The sequence below is a fragment of the Phocoena phocoena genome, chromosome 12, assembly GCF_963924675.1.
Source record: "Phocoena phocoena chromosome 12, mPhoPho1.1, whole genome shotgun sequence".
NCBI lineage: Eukaryota > Metazoa > Chordata > Mammalia > Artiodactyla > Phocoenidae > Phocoena > Phocoena phocoena.
This window is the reverse complement of record NC_089230.1, coordinates 47,853,030-47,877,996: the sequence shown is the minus strand read 5'-3', so window position 1 is coordinate 47,877,996 and position 24,967 is coordinate 47,853,030. Positions and strand designations below refer to the sequence as shown.

Sequence of the window (24,967 nt, the reverse complement as noted above, 5' to 3'; positions counted from 1 at the left end):
CTACTGGTTCAATCATGCTACCAACTGTAAGGCTACGAACTGTAAGGCAAAATTGAAGATATTTGCTTATAAGAGCCATTTTGGCAAAAATCCATTTCTTAAATCTAGAATTGCAGTTAATTTTTCCTGCCTCATACTTTAAAAATGGTTAACATTGGCAAATGATTTATAGATATTTGACTCTCAGATCTCTAACACTGAGATTACATTTTTTGTAACCTTATGCAAGGTGGAATTATATCAGCTGGTGATATATTATATTTGCCTAATATAATGAAATAAGGATATGTCTCTCTTTTTCAATTTCTTTTTTGTTTTTTTATAACTAAAATATAATTTAGGTATATATATATATATCTATTTACTCAGAGAAATAAAGCATTTTAGATTATAAACTTCAAATTAATTTTTAAATGTGGTCTTTGGATCATTTCTTTCTATGTATTTCATGTCATTCATTTAAAAAAGAAAAAAGCTACCTACCTCCATAGAAAATGTTCTTGAAATATGACTATGTACAATAATTTTGGTACTGTCCCTAGTCATTCAATTAATCTTCCACTCAAATGAAAATGTAAATAACAGAGAGAAGACACCGTAGAGAGGTAGGATAACATTTGATGCTATACCTCATTTGATACAGTAAGAATGGAAAAACAGAAAGTGAGCAAGAAACATAAAATCACTATACCAAGCAAAGCAAGAGGCATGAAGTTCAATGATATCTCACTTTTTGCAAAGAAAATTTAAATGAATTTCTGAAAAATGTCAGTAATTTAGACTAAATTATTGAAATGAAATCTAGCAAATAGTTTACCATATTAATGAAAATGAATTTATGGAGATGCAAAGATACTCAGAAATAACTGTCATGTTCTACATGCTAGTCAAAAATTAACAGCTCGGGGCTTCCCTGGTGGCGCAGTGGTTGAGAGTCCGCCTACCAATGCAGGGGACACGGGTTCGTGCCCCGATCCGGGAAGATCCCACATGCCGCGGAGCGGCTGGGCCCGTGAGCCATGGCCGCTGAGCCTGCGCGTCCGGAACCTGTGCTCCGCAACGGGAGAGGCCACAACAGTGAGAGGCCCGCATACCGCAAAAAAAAAAAAAAAATTAACAGCTCGAAAGGAATTGTCCAGGGAAATTCCTGATACTTACCAAAAAAGAATCAATTATGGTATTTTATTAATGTTAACTTTGGAGAATTTTAATTCAAATTAAGCATATTTCCCCTTAAAACAATATGGTTCTCTTCCCAACAAAGTTTAAAAAAAAAAAAAAAAGAATTATTTTCTTACACAACTATTTTTCAGAAAAAGCTGTGTAGAAAACAAAAAAGAAGCTACTACATCTCGTAATGCAAGATTTCATTTTTATACTAAGAATTTATCAAACATGCAATATTAACCTCTTCAAATCAAAGAAAAAAATACTGCCTGACATACGCACTTTTGTTGATATAAGACACTGAAAATTTACGGCACAATTGTTACTTACAGAAAGCTGGTGACTCACTCAGTCTTTGGGTCAAAGGCTGAAAAGTCTGACTGTTTTCCATGAGGTTCAAAATTGCTTCTTCATTAATAAGAGCTTCCTCCACTTTGTGTCTAATATGACCTTAAGAGGACAAAGAGTACAAAAACATTAAAGTAAATGACCTAAATCTGAAATTTACTGTTTAGAATTTGTGTAAATTAGGAAACATTACAATGTAAACCTATTTAAAATTTTGAAGTGTTGCTGACATATGCTAAATAAAACCATAATAAAACTTAATGAAAGCCACAGGAGTATCTAACTAGTCATACAGAGTAATTAAAAAAACAAAAACAAAAAACCCTGAAACTGTGAATCACTAAATATTTACAATCTCTTTAGCCTCTAAATCCTACCTAGTATGTACAAACAGTTATATTACTCTGATAAAAATCAATGTACATTAAAATTTGTAAAACGAGTTCTTAGAGGGAAGTTCATAGTGATACAGGACTTCTTTAAGAAAAAGCTCAAATAAACAATCTAACACATCACCTAGAAGAATTAGAAAAAGAAGAACAAACAAAACCTAAAGTCAGCAGAAGGAAGGAGATAATAAAGATCAGAGAGGAAATAAATAAAATAGAAAAAAATCAATAAAACCAAGAGCTGATTCTTTGAAAGCATAAACAAAATTGACAAACCTCTGGCCAGGCTTAGCAAGAAAAAAGAGAGAAGACCCAAATAAACAAAATAAGAAATCAAAGAGGAGAAATCACAACTGATACTGCAGAAATACAAAAAACCATAAGACAACACTATGAACAATTACACAACCTAGAAGAAATGGACAACCTTCTAGAAACATACAGCCCTCCAAAACTGAAACAAGAAGAAACAGATAACTTGAACAGATCATCTGATCACTAGAAGTGAAACAGAATCTGTAATAAAAAAACTCCCTGCAAACAAAAGTCCAGAACCAGATGTTTCACAGGTGAATTCTACCAAACGCACAAAGAACTTATACCAATCCTTCTCAAACTCTTCCAAAAGATTGAAGAGAAAGGAATACTCCCAAAGACATTCTATGAAGCCACCATTACCCTGATACCAAAACTAGACAAAGACACTACCCAAAAAAGAAAATTACAGGCCAATATCTTTGATGAATATAGATGCAAAAATTCTCAATAAAATATTAGCAAACTGCATCCAACAACACGTAAAAAAGATCATACACCATGACCAAGTTGGATTCATCCCAAGGTCAAAAGGATGGTTCGACATATGCAAATCAATCAATGTGATACACCACATCAACAAACGAAAAGACAAAAACCACATAATCATCTCAATAGATGCAGAAAAAGTATCTGATAAAATTCAACATCCATTCATGATAAAAACTCTTACAAAAGTGGGTATAGAGGGAACATACCTCAACATAACAAAAGGTATTTATGACAAACCCACAGCCAATATAATACTCAATGATGAAAAGCTGAAAGCCTTCCTGCTAAACTCTGGAACAAGACAAGGATGCCCACTCTCAACATTTCTATTCAACATAGTATTGGAAGCCCTAGCAACAGGAATCATACAAGAAAAAGAAATAAAAGGTATTCAAATTGGTAGGGAAGAGGTAAAATTGTCATTATACGCAGATGACGTGATAGTATATATAGAAAACCCAGAAGACTCCACATAAAAACTACTAGAACTGATAAATGAATACAAGGTAGCAGGATACAAGATTAACATACAGAAATTAGCTGCATTTCTTTACACTAACAATGAAATACCGGAAAGGGAATGTAAACAAACAATCCCTTTTAAAATCACATCAAAAAAATTAAAATACTTAGGAATAAACCTCACCAAGGAGGTGAAAGATTTATATGCTGAGAACTATTGATACAACACATTAACAGAGGAAACTGAAGATGACTCAAAGAAATGGAAAGATATCCCATGCTCCTGGATTGGAAAAATTAATATTGTTAAAATGGCTATACTACCCAAAGCAATATACAGATTTAAGGCAATACCCATCAAAATACCCATGACATTTTTCACAGAACTAGAATAAATATTCCTAAAATTTATATGGAATCATAAGAGACCCAAAATTGCCAAAACAATCCTGAGGAAAAAGAACAAAGCAGGAGGCACAGCCCTTCCAGACTTCTGACAATACTACAAAATTACAGTACTTAAAACAGCATAGTATTGGCACAAAAACAGACATATAGACTAATGGAACAGAATAGAGAGCCCAGAAATAAACCTACACATGTATTGACAATTAATCTTCAACAAAGGAGGCAAGAATATACAATGGGGAAAAGACAGTCTCTTCAGCAAGTGGTGTTGGGAAAGTTGGACAGCAGCATGTAAATCAATGAAACTAGAACACACCCTCATAACATGCAAAAAAATAAACTCAAAATGGCTTGAAGATTTAAATATAAGACATCATAAAACTGCTAGAAGAGAACATAGATAAAACATTCTCTGACATAAATTATAGCAATGTTTTCTTAGGACAGCCTCCCAAGGCAACAGAAATAAAAACAAAAATAAACGAATGGGTCCTAATCAAACGTATAAGCTTTTGCACAGCAAAAGAAACCATAAACAAACCCACAGAATGGGAGAAAATATTTGCAAATCATGCGACCAACAAGGGCTTAATTTCCAAAATATACAAACAGCTCCTACAATTCAATAACAAAAAACCAAACATCCCAATTGAAAAATGGGCAGAAGACCTAAACAGACATTTCTCCAAAGAATACATATAGGTGGCCATTAGGCGCATGAAAGATGCTCATCATTGCTAATTATTAGAGAAATGCAAATCAAACTACAATGAGGTATAACCTCACACCAGTGAGAATGGCCATCATTAAAAAGACTACAAAAAAAAAAAAAAAAGACTACAAATAACAAATGCTGGAGAGGGTGCGTAGAAAAGGGGAACCCTCCTACACTGTTGGTGGGAATGTAAGTTGGTACAGCCACTACATAAAACAGTATGAAGGTCCTCAAAAAACTAAAAACAGAGTTGCCCTAGGATCCAGCAATGCCATTCTTGGGCATATACCCAGACAAAACTATAATTCAAAAAGATACATGCACCCCTATGTTCATAAAAGCACTATTCACAACAGACAAGACATGGAAACAACCTAAATGTCCACTGATAGATGAATGGATAAAGAAGATGTGGTATACTTATACAATAGAATACTACTCAGCCATTAAAAAGAATGAAATAAGGCCATTTTCAGCAACATGGATGGACATAGAGATTATCATACTGAGCAAAGTAAGTCAGAAAGACTTTGAAAGACAAATACCATGTTATCACTTATATGTGGAATCTAAAATATGACACAAATGAACTTCTCTATGAAACAGAAACAGACTCACAGAGACTTGTGGTTGCCAAAGGGGAGGGGAGTGGAGAAGGGAAGGATTGAGAGTTTGGGATTAGCAGATGCAAACTATTATATATAGGATAGATAAACAACAAGGTCCAACGATATGGCACAGGGAACTATATTCAATATCCTGTAATAAAACATAATGGAAAAGAATATGAAAAAGAATATATATATTTGTATAATGGAGTCACTTTGCTGTACAGCAGAAATTGTACACAACAGGGAATCAACAATACTTCAAACAAAATTTTTTTAATATAAAAATGTTACCACTTACAAAAAATAAAATAAAATTTATAAAACAAACAGAAAAGACAAGTTGTCCGACTTGAATAATAAAATTCTCTAGGGCTTCCCTGGTGGTGCAGTGGTTGAGAGTCCGCCTGCCGATGCAGGGGACACGGGTTCGTGTCCTGGTCTGGGAAGATCCCACATGCCGTGGAGCGGCTGGGCCCGTGAGCCATGGCTGCTGAGCCTGCGGGTCCCGAGCCTGTGCTCCGCAATGGGAGAGGCCACAACAGTGAGAGGTCCGAGTACCGCAAAAAAAAAAGAAAGAAAAAAAAATTCTGTATAGTTTATTTTGAAATAATTCATTTTACATTAACTTTATATTTCTCCATATCTTTTAATTCATGATTTTAAAATGTAAGTCTTTTGCCATGTGATTTTTATAGAAGGTCTAATGTATAGAGGGATTAAATAATTTTTAGAAGATAAAATGAATCTCATAATCTAATCAAAGGGAGAGGGAGAATAAAAAGCACATAATAGTAGGGGAAAAGAAGACTATATAGGACTTCCCTGGTGGCACAGTGGTGAAGAATCCGCCTGCCAATGCAGAGGACATGGGTTTGAGCCCTGGTCTGGGAAAATCCCACATGCCGTGGAGCAACTAAGCCCATGTGCCACAACTACTGAACTGTGCTCTAGAGCCCACAAGCCACAACTACTGAGTGCACGTGCCACAACTGCTGAAGCCCATGCGCCTAGAGCCCGTGCTCCGCAATAAGAGAAGCCACCAAAATGAGAAGCCCGTGCACCGCAACGAAGAGTAGCCCCCACTCAACACAACTAGAGAAAGCCCGCGTGCAGCAACAAAGACCCAATGCAGCTAAAAATAATTTTTAAAAAACCTCAATAATCTTAAAAAAAAAGACTATATAGCAAAATATGGCAAGCAGTTTAAAGAAAGCTAATTGGAAACAGTTCTATTTTTCTCCTTCTGATATTCAGACTTAAAACTAAGTGTTTTTCAACAGTTTTTAAAAGAGAGAAGTTTCAGGAAGAAATATTTTTAACACATCCCAGAAATATATTAACACACATAGCTAGCCTAATAGTGTTTAGTCAAAATGAAAGAACAAAAAAACCACAGAAAATAGGTCATCTCAAAACAACAAAAAAAATGAGATCAGTGAAAACAAAAGATGGTTCTCAAACTAATAACAAAATACACAAGATTGGCAAGAATGATCACAACAAAATAGAGAGAAGGCATAAACAATGTTAGAAATACAAGTGGAAGTGCCAAAGGTAAAAGAGGCATGTTAAAGTAATACTATGAACAACTTTATACCACAAATATGGAAAAATCAGATTAAATGGATAATTTCTTAGGAAAAATATGATATAAACTGATTCAAACAGAAACAGAAAACTTGAGTAGACCTGTAACAATTAAGGAAGTTGAATTAATAGCTTAAAATCCACTCCCTTTACTTCCCACCCCTGCCACATAAAATCAACCCACAAAAATCTATATAAGTCTGGATGGTTTTACAGATGAGACCTATCAAACCTCTAAGATATAGATTATATCAATCTAATAAAAATTCTTGAAAGGAGAGTTGAAAAATATGAAAAGCTCCACAATGCATTTAATGGGGACAAAGTATGAATCTTTCTCAATTACTAAAAAAAAAAAAAAAGTTACAATTCTAAACAAAATATTACCAAAGTAGATATAGCAACATTTAAAAAAACATACTACATTATGACAACAAAGGATTTATTTCAGGAGTGCAAGGACAGTTTAACATTAGATACATCAACATTATTAATTTAACTACCATATTAACAGAGTAAAAGAGAAAAACTGATTATGTCAATATTTTCAAAAAAAAATTTGGTAAAATTTAATATCCATTCATGATTTCAAAAAACCCAAACTTCGGGCTTCCCTGGTGGCGCAGTGGTTGAGAGTCCGCCTGCTGATGCAGGGGACACGGGTTCATGCCCCGGTCCCGGAAGATCCTACATGCCACGAAGCAGCTGGGCCCGTGAGCCATGGCTGCTGAGCCTGCGCGTCCGAAGCCTGTGTTCCACAACGGGAGAGGCCACAACAGTGAGAGGCCCGCGTACCTCCCCCCGCAAAAAAACCAAAAAAAAAAAAAAAAAACCCCAAACTTCTTAAGAAGCAAGAAACAAGAGATAATAAACTGATTATAAAGTTTATCTACCAATATCCTGTAGTAAATTTCATACTTAATGATGAAATATAAAGGCATTCACTTTAAAGCCAGGAGAAACTTTTTTTCCATTTCTACTTAATATCATCGTTAAGTTCTTAAGCACTGCATCAAAACATTAAAAAAGTATAAGGATGGGAAGGGAAGTAATACAATTATTATTTTCTGATGATGACTCTATACACAGAAAATCCAATCAAAAAGACATATTAACTATTAGCACTAATAAAAGTTGCTGGATATAAGACTGACACACAAGGTCAGTGAAGTTCCTAATACCAGCAATTAGAAGATGTAATTTTTGAAAGCTAAACTTAAAACTGCAACATTTATAAGGCACCTGGAGCATATCTAATAAAAGATATAAAATAATTTTACCAGAAAAATTGCAGAACTTTATTGAAAGACATGAAGGAAGACCAAATAAACTGAGAAATATATCATGTGCATAAATGAGCTAATTTGGTATATAGAAAGATTTAAAATGTTTCTAAATTGGTCTATAAATTCAATAAATTTCCAATAAAATCTCAACAGGGTTCTTCCCAGAAACAAAACAATCCGACCTTAAAATTAACATGGGAAAGCTTTTTTTTTAAGATGATGTTGGGGGTAGGAGTTTATTAATTTATTTATTTATTTTTGCTGTGTTGGGTCTTCGTTTCTCTGCGAGGGCTTTCTCTAGTTGTGGCAAGCAGGGGCCACTCTTCATCGCAGTGTGCGGGCCTCTCACCATTGCAGCCTCTCTAGTTGCGGAGCACAGGCTCCAGACGCGCAGGCTCAGTAGTTGTAGCTCACAGGCCTAGTTGCTCTGTGGCATGTGGGATCCTCCCAGACGAGGGCTCGAACCCGTGTCCCTTGCATTAGCAGGCAGATTCTCAACCACTGCACCACCAGGGAAGCCCTGGGAAAGCTTTTTTTAAAGATCAAGAGTAAATACGACAATTTTGTAGATGGCTAGTGGGAAGCTGCTACATAGCACAGGGAGATCATCTTGGTGCTTTGTGATGACCTAGAGGAGTGGGATAGGAAGGGTGGGAGGGAGGGAGGCTTAAGAGGGAGGGGTTATGGGGATGTATGTATACATATAACTGATTCACTTTGTTGTACAGCAGAAACTCACACAACATGGTAAAGCAATTATACTCCAATAAAGAGGTATTAAAAAAAAGAGTAAATAAGATAATTTTGAAGCTAAATAGGGAAGATCTGCTCCTGATATATATCATTACTTACAAAGCAACAGTAATTACAACAGTATGACATTAACATGGGAGAACACAACCGAGGTTGGGGAATTCAGTGGAAAAAAAAAAACGTTTCAATAAATATGTTGGAACCACTAGCTCTTTATATCTAGAAAAATAAATAACAATAAGATCCTTACTATATACACAAGTAAAATGTCAAATGAACTGAAGACCTACATGTGAAAAACCAATCTGTAAGCACACATAAACTTTCATTACATCCAGAAAGGGAAGGAATTGTAAACCAGGCACAAAAACCAAACAGTAAAGGAAAAAAACTGCTAAATTTAAGGTTAAAATTGAAGACACGTAAAACACTTTAAAAAAGAGAAAAGGGAAGAAAATTTTTTAAAAAAAGCTAAAAGAAATTTTGTGGAGACTTTAAAGTGTAATTCTAGATGAGGAGAAAATATCTCTACAATAAATATAACTGATAAAGGCTTGATATCCAGAAAATATGAGGAATTCCTACAAATAAGTAAGAAAAACAGTACAGATCCAGTAGAAAATGAGCAAAGAACATGAATAAGCAATTCTCAGATAAAGAGATCCAAATGCTCAAACTTAGTAATCAGGAAATGAAGATTAAACTAAGGAGATTTAGATTTCAAAGAATGAGAATGGCAAAAAATTTTTACATGTTACACTATCAAATATTGTTGAGGATGTAGGGAAGTTTAAGCTCTAACACATCATGGGAATATAAACTTAGGTACATTTTATAGAGCAACTGTGAAATACTGGCTTTACTACCAAATGTGATAGTTTTATTGTTAACATACCTCAAAATCTGAAAAATTAAGCACTAAAATTGAGCTTATAAGGAAAATAAAAGGCTAAGACAAAACTCATGCAACTCTGTAATGAGAACACTAACAAAATCAATAATTGGTACCTGAGGAAATAAACTGCTCAGGCAGGCAGCTCAGTGTGCTGGAGGCTGTCATAGCAGATATTAAAAATGCACAGAAAATAATAGTATGGAAATTCTGGGTACATTTCGATTAGGATGGGGCTCGCAGATGCTAAGACAAAGCAAATGGAAATAGAGCTCTGAGCCAGAAGGCTACCATTAAAGTACTGAGGAGAGGGTGAAACCTGCCATGAGTCACAGAGGGCACAACGCTAGGATGCAACTCTAGGGAAGGAGGAAGCCCTGGGTGGGTGTAGGTGCTCATTTCTAGCTGTTGTTTAATACAGTCAAAAGAGCCCCTGCTGCCAATACAGCAGTGAAAAGAGGGCTTTTCCTTTCCTACTGAAGGCTGCAATTCTACTCCTCCTATTCTGGCTCCTCTTGCCTAAAAAAATTTTATGCGAAACAACATGACTTCTAAGTAAAACTTTAATTATTCTCTTATTTACCAATCATGTATAAGCTAACTGTATTACAAAAACCCTGTTAGAATAGATGCTATCTAGGTAGAGTATAATACACACACCCTAAGACCTGGCAAATTACACTTCTGTATGTCTTCTGTAGAGAAACTCTTGCACATGGCCACAAGGTGACAGACATAACACTGTTAACAACAGTGCAAAAGTGAAAACCATCTAATAGTTGTAGAGAACAGAAACACTTGTTTAGTCTTACAAAAGAATGCTCATCAGCAGCTAAAATGAATGACCTAGAAACATGTAAGAACAAGGATAGATTCCAAAGTTATTATTGCTGACACAAAAGATACTCAACATCATTAATGAGGGATATGATGATTAAACCATAATGAGATGCCGTTTCACACGTACTAGGATGGCTATATAAAAAAAGACAGATAATAACAAGTGTTAGTGAGATTGTGGGGTTTCTGAAACCCTCATATACTGCTGGTGGGAACGTAAAACAGTGCAGTCACTTTGGAAAACAGTTTGGCAATTTATTAAAAATTAGACACAAATTTATCAAACGATCCAGCAATTCTCTTCCTTGTTATCTGCTCAAGAAAAATGAAAATATATACCCATACAAAGACATAAATGTTCAGAGCATCATTATTCTTAAGGGCCAAAAAGTGAAAACAACTCAAATTTTCATCAACTGATGAATTAGTCAATAAAATACATCAGTAGAATGCAATACTACTAGGCAATAAAATGGAATTAAATACTGATAGATACTCCAATATGGATGAGCCTGAAAACATTATGCTAAGTGAAAGAAGCAAGGCACAAAAGATCACATTTTGTATGACTTCATTTACATGACATATCCAGAAAAGGCAAATCTTGAGAGACAAGGAAGATGATGAGTGGTTTGGTTACTTGGGGTTGGAGGTGTGACTGCAAATGGACACAAAGAATCTTTTGAGGAGAAGGAACTATTCTAAAATTGAATTACGGAGATGTTAGTACAACTCTGTAAATTTACTATAAATCACTGAATTATACACTTAAAATGAGTGAATTTTATGTTACATAAATTATACCCTAATTAAGTTGTTGAAAAACATAATGTTGAATGAAAAAAAGCAAGTTACTTAATCTACGCCAAGTAGGACACCATTTATGTAAAATCTAAAACCTAAAATAATAGTATATGGGCTTCCCTGGTGGCGCAATGGTTGAGAGTCCGCCTGCCGATGCAGGAGACACGGGTTTGTGCCCCCAGTCCAGGAAGATCCCACATGCCGCGCAGCGGCTGGGCCCATGAGCCATGGCCACTGAGCCTGCGCGTCTGGAGCCTGTGCTTCACAACAGGAGAGGCCACAACAGTGAGAGGCCCGCGTACCACAAAAAATAAAAAATAAATAATAGCATATGTTTTGGACATACATATATAAGAAAACACAAAATCATATATTTTAACAGTTTGTACCAACTTCAGAATAGTGCTTACCTCTAGAGATGAAGAAAAGGTAAAAGAATGGGAGCGAGGTCTTTGCTACATCAATGATGTTTATTTCTCAGGAAAAAAAAAAATTAGCTAACTCAACCAAATACTAATATCTCAGTGCTAGATACACAGGATGTCTGTTATGGTATTTTCTGTACACTTGAAAGAAAACCTCACCTTTGCTCAACTCTGTGTCTTTGTGGACTTCTACCACATTAGCCGGTGTACAGTGAGGAAAATCAGGAGACAGAACCTCAGAGTGCAATGTTAATTCAGCAGAGAACTCCTGGGATCCATCGCTGTAGTCCACAGATCCTGATAATGTTCTGCTTAATTAAAACATATCCTTTATAACAAACTATATATCAAAGCAATAAAATTAGTTCTGAGATCTATAATAAATAACCACTTACACAGAGAAATCATTCTGTTTGAGAATTTCCTGAAGTCTCTTCTGAAATTTTTTTTCACTTTCTGTTGCTGGCACAAACCTGCGATCTTTGAATTTTAAAAGTGCATTAAAAAATGTAGAAAGCAAATAAATGAAATATTTTCCTTTTTCCTAGAAGAGCTTTTAAAATGGTAGCAATTTCCTATCCTTGACACATGTAACACCACATAAAAGTAGTCCTATTATAAATCAAACAAAAGAGAAATGGTTGTTACTGAAGCTATGAAATTAAGCACTTAAAGTCAGTCTAAGATTAAGATCTACAACTTAAATCTAAAAGAGAAAAACATTATTTTCTACCTATAAATGTATCATACACCCTGAACCTAGAAATTTTCCCTTTATAAAATATTTCTATTTTAAAAGAAATTAAAGGCATTCAAAACTTATCAAAGAATTTTTAGGGTCCAAGAGATTATAATACAAATTTTAATTGGACTTCAGTATAGGCTTACTACTGTATTTCAAATACCTTTGCCTTTTGAATTATGTCTTCTATTCTTTTACCTTTATTTAAAAATTTTTGTTGTATCCATGGCATTACTTAAGGCCCTTCAAATTCTTTTTGAATATAGCAGGGTTTAGTAAAAAATAAAATGAGTATTTTCTTCAGAGATGTACAAGGTAATCAAAGTCAGAATTTATATGACATACCCAGAAAATAACATGGGGGCAGAATTTCATGGGTGACGTTTTCAAAGCGTAATGAATTAAACGAAGTGTTTCTAAGTTGGGACTCATGCTCTTCTTTAAGTATTCTATAGCTCATTTGGAAATACAAGAGGTTAAAACATACCACAGAATGAAAAAGGAGAAAAAGGTACTACCAGTGAAAACCAAGGCCAATGAAGATGTCAATTTCTCATGTGAAGAGAGACAATGAGTGACACTTTGGAGGTACAGAATTATGGTTCAGAGCAATGAGAATAGGGAAAATATATATAGAAAATTTAAAGGTAGTTTGAAAAGCAAAGTCTAATGTCACAGTAAAAACTCAATGGCTTAAACTTTTCCATTAAAATATCCAGTTAAAAGAAAATCATTTATACCTTGTGATTCGGGTTGGCTAATTTGAGAAGTTTCATTTTTGTTTCTTCGCCGTTGCTTTTCATCTTCCCATATGGCCTGTAGACCAGGGTTTCCACCAATCTGAGCTGTAATCATAATAATACTTCAATATTACAAGGGTCAAAGTGAAAAATACTTGCTTAAAGAAAAGAAATCCATACTTAAAAAAAATACTGTCTTTTAAGAAAAACAATTACCTACTTTGTGTAATAAAACAGACAAATTATCCCAACCTATATTTACTGTATTACTCCTTTTTTAGTTTTCCTACTAGTTCCCAAAAACACAGCAAGTGAATAAGATTCAAACATTTGATTATAGCCAGCAGACCTAAAAGTCTCCTCCCTGGTATATAACCTGGAAATAAAAAAATTAAAAGGCAGAGCATAGTAAATTCTTTTATAATGGCTAATTTATTTAGCGTCACACTTACTTTAGGTTCATGTCTATGCAAACAAACTCATATGAATGAAAGCATAAATGAAAAAATGACTATCTCATCAGAGGTACAGAAAAAAATCTTCATAACATTTTACATCCTTCCTTCTTTAAGTAATTTCACTTCCCTAGTAATGTTTTCTTCCCTACTTTTTCCAACCTTTGGTCATGGATTTTTAAAAATAAAAACATATATTAACAATAACTGTGTATATACCTTCAATGTCCAACCGATTTAAGATATCAGCAGCTACAGCATCCACTTCTAATTCACAAGTACTCTGTGGTTCAACACCTTCCAGTATTAAAGAGCTGTATTAAAGAAGTATCAAAAGACACAATAATTAAGTAAGAGAAAATTTTCTTAAGATTTTTATTACTTAACAATTTTTCATGTTTATGTGGTAACCAGAAAAACCAGTGATATTATATTAATCCACAATTATTCATGACATAATTGATACTGTGTGTATATACAAAGAAATGAAAAACAGGAAGAGAAACACAAAATTGACAACTCCATTGAGATACTTTTGGAGTCTATTTTACATGTTTTGGTTCATTATATTTTATAGAAAAGGAATGTACAATGTTTCAGCATGTGGGTCACATCCACGGCAGGATGGGATAAGATAACAGAGGGACAACAGAGGGGATGCATCAAAAACCATACACACATGCAATTATTTGCCCAGAGGCATCTATCTCAGCAATCGTAGATGGTTTTTAAAAATGAGGGAATATATATATAAAACAAGAGATGAGGGGAGGTGAACATACTGAAAAGTGAGCAAATGATACTGTTCTCCCTGCCCTCAACTACTGCTAAGCTGGGGAATGTTTAAAAATTTTCCATAACTATAGAATTGAGAAACCATATTAGTCCAATAGTGGGATCATAGCTAGGAAAAGAGGTGACACCATGAGGTCATTACTTTTTATGAGAACTACAGAGAACTATTCCCCACTAATGCTCTTTGACTCAAAAGCATTTTTGTTTTTCATCAGAGCCACATGAAAGATTTCAGATGACATCACATAAATGTCCCTGCTTGACAGAATAAACATGACAACTAGTATAGATCCCAGTTTATCCATTCCAAAATTCAGATCTCCTACCAACAGGGACACCACTTTTTACTAGAAAGTGGATGATAGAAGATTTCATTAATAATTGAAACATTTAAAAATGTTTTACGAGAAACATTAACAAAACCTCATTTTCCATTGTCTATACCTAAGGAATGGGTGTTTGAACAGAAATTTTGATGGAGTATTAGAGATTAATTTCTTAAACCACAAAACTTTTACTATTTATATATATGTATAGACACAACACACACATATATCTTTTTACCATTGACAGAGAAGGAACATATTAGTCAACCTATCACAATATATTCATTCCTTTAACTTTCAGAAAAAGTAACTGTCAATATAGCTTGTCTTCTTTACCCATATAATTTACCAACATCAGTTATGCCATGAATTAAAGTACCAGATAAAATAGTTTTTGGCCAACAGTTTTCTCCTTTATACTAAAAAGTTTCACACTTTTGGAAGTGGTGTATTATACGTTTCAAGGGTGAACTTTCCAGGAGTAGAACATTTGTGACAAAGGAGGGAAACAATAACATTAAAAAATGTAATCTCTTCCGCTTCCCTGGTGGCACAATGGTTGGGAATCCGCCTGACAATGCAGGCGACGTGGGTTCGTGCCCCGGTCCGGGAAGATCCCGCATGCCGCGGAGCGGCTGGGCCCGTAAGCCATGGCCACTGGGCCTGCGTGTCCGGAGCCTGTGCTCCGCAACGGGAAAGGCCACAACACTGAGAGGCCCACGTACCACAGGAAAAAAAAAAAAAAAATGCAATCTCATAGTAGAAATTTACAACTATTTCTTGCCTACTTCAGACATTCAGTATAGGAGGAGCTCCTAGGGAAAGGAAGTAGTTTTCAGAATTAAAAATTTGTTTCCAGTAAACAGAAAAAGTGTGAGTAAAAAAATTAAGTCAGCAAATACATGTAGACCATTCATTTTAGTCATGAAAGGTAGATAAGCAATACAATGGTATTTAGAAAACCATGCCTCTCTGAACATTTCTGTTCATAGCTTAACACAACAGACAATTACAGTCAGTAATTACAATCACTGAGGGTGAAGTTCAGACATATACAATTTAAAAAATCTGTTCAGATCATTCTGATGGACAGCCAGGTTGAGATTACTGCAGTAGACTCAATTTTTGTGAATTTAACACTCTGGCAAATGACCTTGAAGGTCCATGATATATGGTAATTTACAACGAGCTAGCAGGTAAGGTTAGTACAGCTGCTAACTCAGCACTCTTATCTCATTATGAGTTTGTTGCTCTCTATTTGTTATGGACCTTGAAATAATGTTTGTGAAGGGATATAAAATACTTCTGGGTTAAAAAAACAAACAAACAAAAAAAGGTACCCAGAGGAAGGTGCTAGTACTGGGGTTAAAAATGAGACTAATAAAATTTAAGAGCACTGATTTGGCAAAAATGTTTGACATTATGTTATCTGTATTTGATAAAATTATGGATTTTCATGTTTAATGTAAGAATCCTAAAAACTTGGGACAAAAATATATAGCTAGCCTACATTTATTATAAATTCTAATTCTGAATACCTTGTTTAGTTTCACTAGTTTGCCTTTTCATATCTTTGCTCTTAAAAGTAATGATTCAAACTTTTCATTATAATACAGAGAGCTTCTCCAAACTAACTCATAAACAGTGAAGCTTTACTATAGTCTTATGACCTAACCACAAAGATGTTTGTTCAAAAAGGCTTCAAATAAAAAGAAACCTGGACTTGAAGTGATCATGCAAAAAACAAGTTAATGTAGAACTTTGAAAACCACAGGATCTAGTGAGTAGGTAAAATCCTTGGGTTAAGTTGATTTGCTCCAATTTTAGAGACATAGAGGAACTGTATCACAGGCATAAAAATGAGAAAGTAAATAGTTTGTCAGTCACTTTGCTCTGGACTGATTAGAAATTGAATTTGATGTGGTAAATAATGCTGTCTCTAAAGTTGATACCACTTCAACACAATTATAAAAACAATTCTGCTGTATCTGAGAGGGAACCTAGAAGTACATGTGTATGTGTACATATACAACTTTTACCAAAAAGTACTGATACATGTTAACTGAATCTAGAAGTAAAGCAAGTCACTGTCCATTTGAAGTCTTTGAAGTCTCATTCTGGTATAATATTCCAGTCATAAAACAATGTATTTCCACCATTATTTAATGAGATTCTCTCTTAATTTTAGGTCTTAAAAAGCCCAAGTAATTCTATAATATGGAAATGCTGTGAAGAACATATTAAGATCTTAAACTATATAAATTAAGCTCTAAACAAATATTTTTGACAGTTTATCTTCAACTGATTAATAAATTCACATTTTCTTACCTTGAAATAAAAAATAAAGTCATTTAACTAAACACTTTTTCTACTTTGCACTTTACATAAAAAATATCTGCTTAAAAACGTATCAGGTGATATATGTGTAGTGAAAAGAGGAAACCATACCACCCTATCAATATCCAAATGATCAATAAAACAATCAAGAAAGCCTGGGCAACAACTTTGTGGCATAAAACAGAAAACCTCTGAGTTCTATGTAGATTAAGCTATTACTGATAATTTAGATAGGTACTGATTATATATCTGCTTTATGGTAAGGAAATCTAAACAGTTGGAATATGTTACCGCCTCTAAGAAAGTCTAATAAATAATAAAAGTCAAAAGAAATTATAAGTTGTATTATTCATATACACTATGTCAACCCACTTTTTTCCCCACAAATATATATATATATATATATATATATATATATATATATATATATATATATATAATTTTTTTTTTTTTTGCGGTACACAGGCCTCTCACTGTTGTGGCCTCTCCTATTGCGGAGCACAGGCTCCAGACGCACAGGCTCAGCGGCCATGGCTCGCGGGCCCAGCCGCTCCACGGCATGTGGGATCTTCCCGGACCGGGGCACGAAACCGTGTCCCCTGCATCGGCAGGCGGACTCTCAACCACTGTGCCACCAGGGAAGCCCTCCCCACAAATATTTAATATTTGGAAATATTTAGGGGTTATTTTTATTTAAAATATTCGCCATTTAGGTTTTTTTTTTTTTAAGCTGTGTTGGGTCTTTTTTGCTATGCACGGGCTTTCTCTAGTTGCAGTGAGTGGAGGCTACTCTTCATTGCAGTGTGTGGGCTCCTCACTGCAGTGGCTTCTCTTCTTGCACAGGCTCTAGGCATGCGGGCTCAGAAGTCGTGGCTCACGGGCTCTAGAGCACAGGCTCAGTAGTTGTGGCACATGGGCTTAGTTACTACGCGGCATGTGGGATCTTCCCGGACCAGGGATCGAACCCGTGTCCCCTGCACTGGCAGATGGATTCTTAACCACTGCGCACCAGGGAAGTCCCACCATTTAGGTTTTAGATTGTTATTTTATTATGCAATTTTTACTTGACAAGTTATAGGATGTCAATTTAGAATGTACAAAGAAGATGGATGTTGGAGAGAAGTATAAACACAACCAGACTTCTTTTATTAATTAGGTAATGACTAGGTATATTTTCATGGTCTGTTCTTGAAATCTATGATCCATGTAATACACTAATGTCGAGATTTACTTTTTTGATAAACTTACAGATAAAAACCAATTACAATAAAGGTTAAAATTAAATTATGCTAACCACTGACTTCTGAATAGAGTAGGATATATGTAAATAACCTTTCCTTTCCTTTACAACATAAACTAACCTTGGTATTTCGTCGTCATCCCACCGAAATAAAGTACCAGTAAGAGAATTTCTTCCTGGTAGCTGATTCTTGCAAGATCCACTCGCATGTAATGGATCACCTAGGAATAAAAAGGTAAAAGGGGTAAGTTCCACTTTTAACTTACATATAATTACCCTTTAAGTATATTAGTAAACAACCCATATGACCAGTTCCTAAAATTGTATCCTAAAAATTCATAAACATACCGGAATGCATATGCACAGTGGAGAGTAATGATTCCAAACCGACATGGGGAAAAGTATTTGCAATATATGGATATGAAACAGAAATAGCCACAATACCTTCATACTAGAATAGAATTATGATACATTTAAGTGCGCTATTGTGATAGGTATGTTTCAAATCTCATTTTAAAAATAAAGAACTAAGAATTTTTGTAGACTTTAAATTCCTAGGGTATTCTATATGAGCCTCAACTAAAATTCTAGTGGAAATCAGATTCCAGATAAAATTCAAAACATACTTTAATGCTAATCCCTGAATAAAAAGAAAATACACAATGCATTTCGAAAGTAATGGCAGTAACAGTGAGTGGAAACCTGGGGCAAATGCAAATACAATTTGACAAGCAGTTGGAGGGAACTATGCATTTGCTTAGTTGTCCCAGCTGCAGAAACTGAGTCCTGGGGCCATGCTTTGGAAGTAGTCTCTAAATTTTAGCAATTTTTTTGTGATCTCTTATGGGGAATTTAAATTTTCAGATAAAGAAAGCTTGAGTGAATGGCATAGAAGGAATCCTAACATTAAGAAAGGTATTAAATTTGCAATCCTCTCCAACTAAATTTGATACTTTTTCTTATTTGGTTAGCTTGATCACAAAATTATGTAATTAATTAGACTTACCACCTTTGCTATATTAACAAAACACATAACAAACCATGTAACTGATTCTATATACCTTCAGAAGTTTTTGAAGGCTTTGCTGTTATGTGGCTAGGGCATGTATATGAAATTACTTTGCAAGTTGTAAATTAAAACACAAATATTATTTTCTAAGAAATTTATATGAGTGAAAAATCTACACAAGTTTACTAATACAAAGTTATCACAGTATAAAAATTCACACTTTACCTCCACTTTATGTATTATTTTATTTAAAAATACATATATAATTCTTTTCAACTCTGGATGTTAAAAATGTAATATAAAGGCACCATGGAGAACTGTAAAAAAAATCCCTCTATGATGCTAAAAATATTTACTCTATTTAAGTACTTCTATATACTTCACCTTAACAACAGTAATTAGCAACATTTCCGTTTCATTTGGCAACTGAGTATATACTGAATAATAAGACAAAATGGTATATGCATATGTTGTATTAAAATTTCTAAATATTTTTCACTTTTGAATTTACTTTCAAAAGACTACATTATGTACTAAATTAACTTGTCTTACAAGATTAAAATGTTAAGTTGTGCATATATATGCAACATATTTACAATAAGTTTACTGTCCATTTAATTATGCGTCTGATATTACATGACAAAATATAATACAAAAAAAATTCACCTATTCTTTTCATTATAATCTTTTATCTATTTTTTTAACAAAACAAAAACCTAAAATAAACATTTCACCATACTTGAAATTTCCCTGCTTTTAATTTCCCCAAACGAAATTTCATATATTTCTGCCTTCAAATTGTAAAAATTTTCCATATTTTGGAAAAAAAATCCCTTCCAATACTCATCTAACTTTTATAACTAAAATAAATGGCTTACATATATTTGCTAATTCAAACTTTCCTCATGCTTTTTCACCTACTGGAAACAAACTTTTGTAAAACTGACCTCCTTTTCCTATAAATACCTCCCATACACTCTCTAAAACATTTTCCATTCGTCAATTCTTCTTGAACTCCCAGCTATATTTGACACTGATAAACAAACTGTTATTCTTTTTTCCCCCAATAACCTTTATATTTTGGAATAATTTTAGATACAGGAAAGTTACAAGGATAGTACATTTTCTGAATCTGCTTACCACACCCCTCCCATTGTTAACATTTTACATTATCAAAGCACATCTGTCAAAACAAAAAAACTGACACAGATACCTTCCTATTAACTACACTATACACTTTATTTGAATTTCAGCAGTTTATCCACTACTGTCCATTTTCTGTTTCAGGATCCAATGTAGGGTACCACATTGTAGTTAGTTATCATGTCTCCCTAGTCTCCTCTGGTCTATTTCTCAGTCTTTCCTTGTTTTTCATGACCTTGACAGTCATGAGTACTGGTCAGTTCACCTATAGGACGTCCTCCAATCTGGGTCTGTTGATGTTGTCCTCATGATTAGATTGTTATTATGGGCTTCCATGAAGAATACCACAGAGGTGAAGCACCCTCATCATACCATATGAGAGGGGACACGATATCCATATGCCATCACTGGAGATGTTAACCATCAATACTTGGTTAAGGTACAATTTCATGGGTTTCAAGATTGCATAGAATCATACCACCATGCCAGTAACATACAGAATAATTCCTTCATCCTAAAAGTTCCCCTACCAAAAAAAAAATAAAAAAAAGTTCCCCTATATATTGGCTTTGTAGTCAACATTCTCCTCTTCTCCAACTCCTGGCAACCACTAATATGTTTTACATTTCTATAGTTTTACCTTTACCAGAATGTTGTATGAATAAAATCAAACAACTTGTAGTCTTTTGGGTCTGGCTTCTTTCACTTAGTAAAATGCATTAAAGATTCATAGACATTGTATGAATCAAGAGCTTGATGTGTTTTACTGATAAATAGCATTCCACTGTATTGGTATATCATTGCCCCACTGAGTGGACATCTTGGTTACTTTAGATTTTTAGCAATTATGAAATAAAGTTGCTATATACATTTGCATACAGGTTTTTAGGTGGACATGAGTTTTAAATCACTTGGTAAACATACAGGAGTGTAACTGCTGGGTCATATGTTAAGTCTATATTTAACATTACAAGAAACTGCCAAACTGTCTTCCAAAGTGACTACACCATTTTGCCTTCCCACAAGCAATGAATGAGAGTTGATGCTGCTCCCATCCTTACCAGCATTTGTTTATTGCTAGTTTTTTTTGGATTTTAACCATTCTAATAGGTGTGTAATGGTTGCTCTTTGTGGTTTCAAAATGCATTTCCCTAATGATATATACTGTTGAGAATCATCTATTCCTGTTTGCCATCCTTTTATCTTCTTCTTTGTTGAACTGTCTGTTCAGGTCTTTTGACCATTTTTAATGGAGTTGTTTGCTTTTGTTAAGTTTTAGGAATTCTTTATATATTCAAGATATAAGTACTTTATCAGATATGTAATTTGAAAATATCCTCTCCCAGTCTGTGACTTATCTTTTTATTCTCTTAATATTATTTTTTACAGAGAAAAAGTTTTTAACTTTGACAAAATCAACTTGTCAGGAGATTTTCTCATTGTTTTCTTCTAGAAGTCTGATAGATTTACATTTTACATTTAAGTGTATGATCCATTTTGAGTTAATTTTTATACAAGGTATGAAGTATATGTCTGGTCTCTTTTATTTTTATTTTCTGGCATATGGATATCCAAAGATTCCACCACCTAAGATGAAGTTCTAGATTTCGGAATCTCTTTTAGTCCCAAGAGATTCAAACTGAAATGTCTCAAAGTTGTTCCACTTCCTAGTTTGGGTATATCTCTTTGAAACCCTACCTTATTCTGGAGGGTTCCAACCTGTCCAGCAGGCCCTGAGTTGTTGTTTCTGGCTCCCTCACCTAGTAAGGCTGTCTCAATGGAGGCAGCCAGGATTAGCAAACCCCTCAGGGCAAAGGCTGTTTTCAGCATTCTATTTCCTCTTTTGGCCAGTACTTCTTTATTGTTTATAATCTCCATGATAGATTAAAAAAAAAATCTTACCTAGTTATTAATTGGTTTTAGTAGGAGGGTGGATCCCAATAACCTAACCCACCATTCAGGGGGAAAAAGTCCTCCCTGGTTACTTTTCAGAGCACAGTTTGGGTATGGTAGAAGAGACCCAAGGAGTTAAACCAAAAAAGAATAGCTGGTAAACAACAAGAGAAAAAAATGCTAACTTTTGGTTTTAAAAGTTTGTCAGTGAAAACGAAGAAAATAATTATAACATAAAGGACAGCAGGGTTGGAGGAAAAATGTTGGTTTCACTTTGTTTTAAGTAGAGGAGAAGGAATCCAACAATAAAATGCAAAAGATGTTACAGCATTTTAACGAGAAATTCTATTCCTAGGTATATGCCCAAGAGAAATGAAAACATATGGCTACACGAATACTTGTACATGAATGTTCACAGCAGCACTGTTCATAATAGCCAAAAGGAGGAAACCCAAACATCCGTCAATTGATGAATCAATAAACGATGTAGCATATTCATAGCAGAATATTACCTGGCCATAAAAAGGAATGAAATACTGATATATGCTACAACATGGATGAACCATGAAAACATTAGGCTAAGTGAAAACAAATAAACATATGATTCCATTTATATGAGATGTGCAGAATGGGCAAACAGAGAGACAGAAAGAAGATTCATGGTTGCTAAGGGAGGACTGGGGGTGATTGATAAAGATTTCCTTTAGAGGTGTTGAAAATGTTCTAAATTTGATTGTGGTGATGGATGCACAGCTCTGTGAATATATTAAAAACCACAGAGCTGTCCATTTTAAATGAGTGACTTGTAAGGCATGTGAATTATATCTCAATAAAGCTATTACCAAGAAAATTTATTTTGAGATTCTTTTCTTGATAAACTCTAAGACATTTTTGCATATTTCTTTTTATTCCTTATCTACTCAGCATCTATTTTCTAAATATATATTATTTTATATATCATAAATTACATAATACTTGTTTCAAAAGCTTTAATTTGAACTTGCAAAATTAACCTTACTTTTCCTCCTTGCTTTTCGGAACTTGACAGCAGCCAGATTTATTAAATTCATTCCATACAGATTGTAGTCAATGAAGAGCTGTAGGAGGTAGGGAATATGCGCTTCATGAGGCTGATAAAATTTATTCATTATGGCTCCACTTTGCAAAAGTTCACATATCCTAAATTAGAAAAAAAAAGTTATATCATAAAATTATGTTTCCTAAAATGTTAAGTGAAACGGTGATTATACAAATATAGAGAATAAAACACATTATACTAGCACACAAAATTTTGATTTCAATTATACTGGAAATTTGTATTTTGTTGGAAATTGAAAGTTTAAAATCAAGTTTTAAAGTAAGCTGCATGCTCTGAAAGAAAATGACAAAAAATGCCTTGAATGAAGAATATTTTGACTTCTAAAACTAATTTAATGCTAACTATACAGAAAAACCTAAAATGTCAAAAGGATTTTTAAAATATTAGCTTTTTTAAAAAGTCCAGAAAAAATTTTGAAAAGATTATACAAAAATTCTAAAAAAGGACATATGACTCAATCAACCACACAGAGATGTTACCACTTTTGATATTTTTATTCTCTGAGTTATTTTTCCTTCATGATGGGGAATACAAATAATAGGCAATTATAAATAGTGCAAGTACTATGCAGGGGAAGTATATGAAACATCTAGAAGGGATATTAACCAGACTATAGCTTCTGCAAAGCCTTCTTGAAGAGAAGTCTCTAAAGCAGGAGACTAAACAATGAACTGGAAATACTTTTTCTCAGAGAGGAGAAGAGTATTTCATGCGAATAAAATTGCACATGTGAAGGGTCACAAGAAAATGTGGTTTATTCAAGGTCTGAAACCACTGAGTGAGGCTTAGAGACAGAGGCTATGGTGGTGGTGGGGGGAGGGTAGAGAGGTAATGAGAAGTCAGATCATGCAGAGCCTATTAAAGACATCTGAAAAGGTGGTGGAATTTGCCTGTGAAGAGCAGGAAAATGAAATGACCAGGTTAGCTAGAGAATGCAGAACACTAGAGACAGAGTGAGAGATTACTGTAGAAAAACTAAGATGATGGTGGCTTCAACAAGGATCATGAAACTGTGTTGATTCAAGAGACATATAAGGAATAAAATGGTCAGGACTTGATGACTAACTAGATATGGAGGGTGAGACAATATGAGTTGAGGATAATGCCTAGATATCTTGGTTAAGCAGCTAGTTGGAGGTGCTGCATTACTGGAAGAAAACAGGTTTGTTTGGGGATTTTATTTGGAGAGGAAATAAAGACAAACTCAGTTTTAGACATACTGGAGTTTAGGTATACTGGAGTATTCAGGGAGATTTCTATAAAAATATTAGAAATGATAATAAGGATGAGGATAAGGATAATTTTGTTAACAGAGTAGAGGAACCAAACATATTTTGGGGCACTATGTACTGGACACTGTGTTGGGTGCTCTAAATCCTTAATCTCAAGTAATTCTTACTACAAACCTATGGTACTACTATCTCCATTTTATAAACAGAGAAATTGGGTCTTAGATCAAAATGTTGTCCAAAATCACACAAATAAAAGGTGGAAGTGCTAAAATTCAACCCAAATTTTCTCTGACTTGACCCCTCACTCTTAACTATAGTGCTTTTCTATTTATCCAGTAGATAGATGATTTGATATACTGGTCAGGAGCTCTGGAGAAAAATTCAAGCTACTGATATATATTTGGAAGCCAAATGCATAAAGATTTTTAAAAATGGGAGTATATAAGACTGTAAAGTGAAGGG

The 24,967-nt window shown here is 34.3% G+C and overlaps 1 protein-coding gene across 1 annotated transcript in view; it reads right to left on the bottom strand.

Moving 5' to 3' along the window:
- REV3L (REV3 like, DNA directed polymerase zeta catalytic subunit) overlaps positions 1-24,967 on the bottom strand; it is a 184,669-nt gene that overhangs the window by 95,492 nt on the left and 64,210 nt on the right. Inside the window, exons 4-10 of the mRNA XM_065888547.1 lie at positions 23,193-23,353; positions 18,251-18,350; positions 13,651-13,745; positions 12,977-13,081; positions 11,890-11,974; positions 11,654-11,802; positions 1,498-1,617 (exon numbers count right to left, since the gene is read on the bottom strand). Coding sequence (XP_065744619.1) covers positions 1,498-1,617; positions 11,654-11,802; positions 11,890-11,974; positions 12,977-13,081; positions 13,651-13,745; positions 18,251-18,350; positions 23,193-23,353 — 815 coding nt within the window. The remainder of the gene's footprint in view (positions 1-1,497; positions 1,618-11,653; positions 11,803-11,889; positions 11,975-12,976; positions 13,082-13,650; positions 13,746-18,250; positions 18,351-23,192; positions 23,354-24,967) is intronic.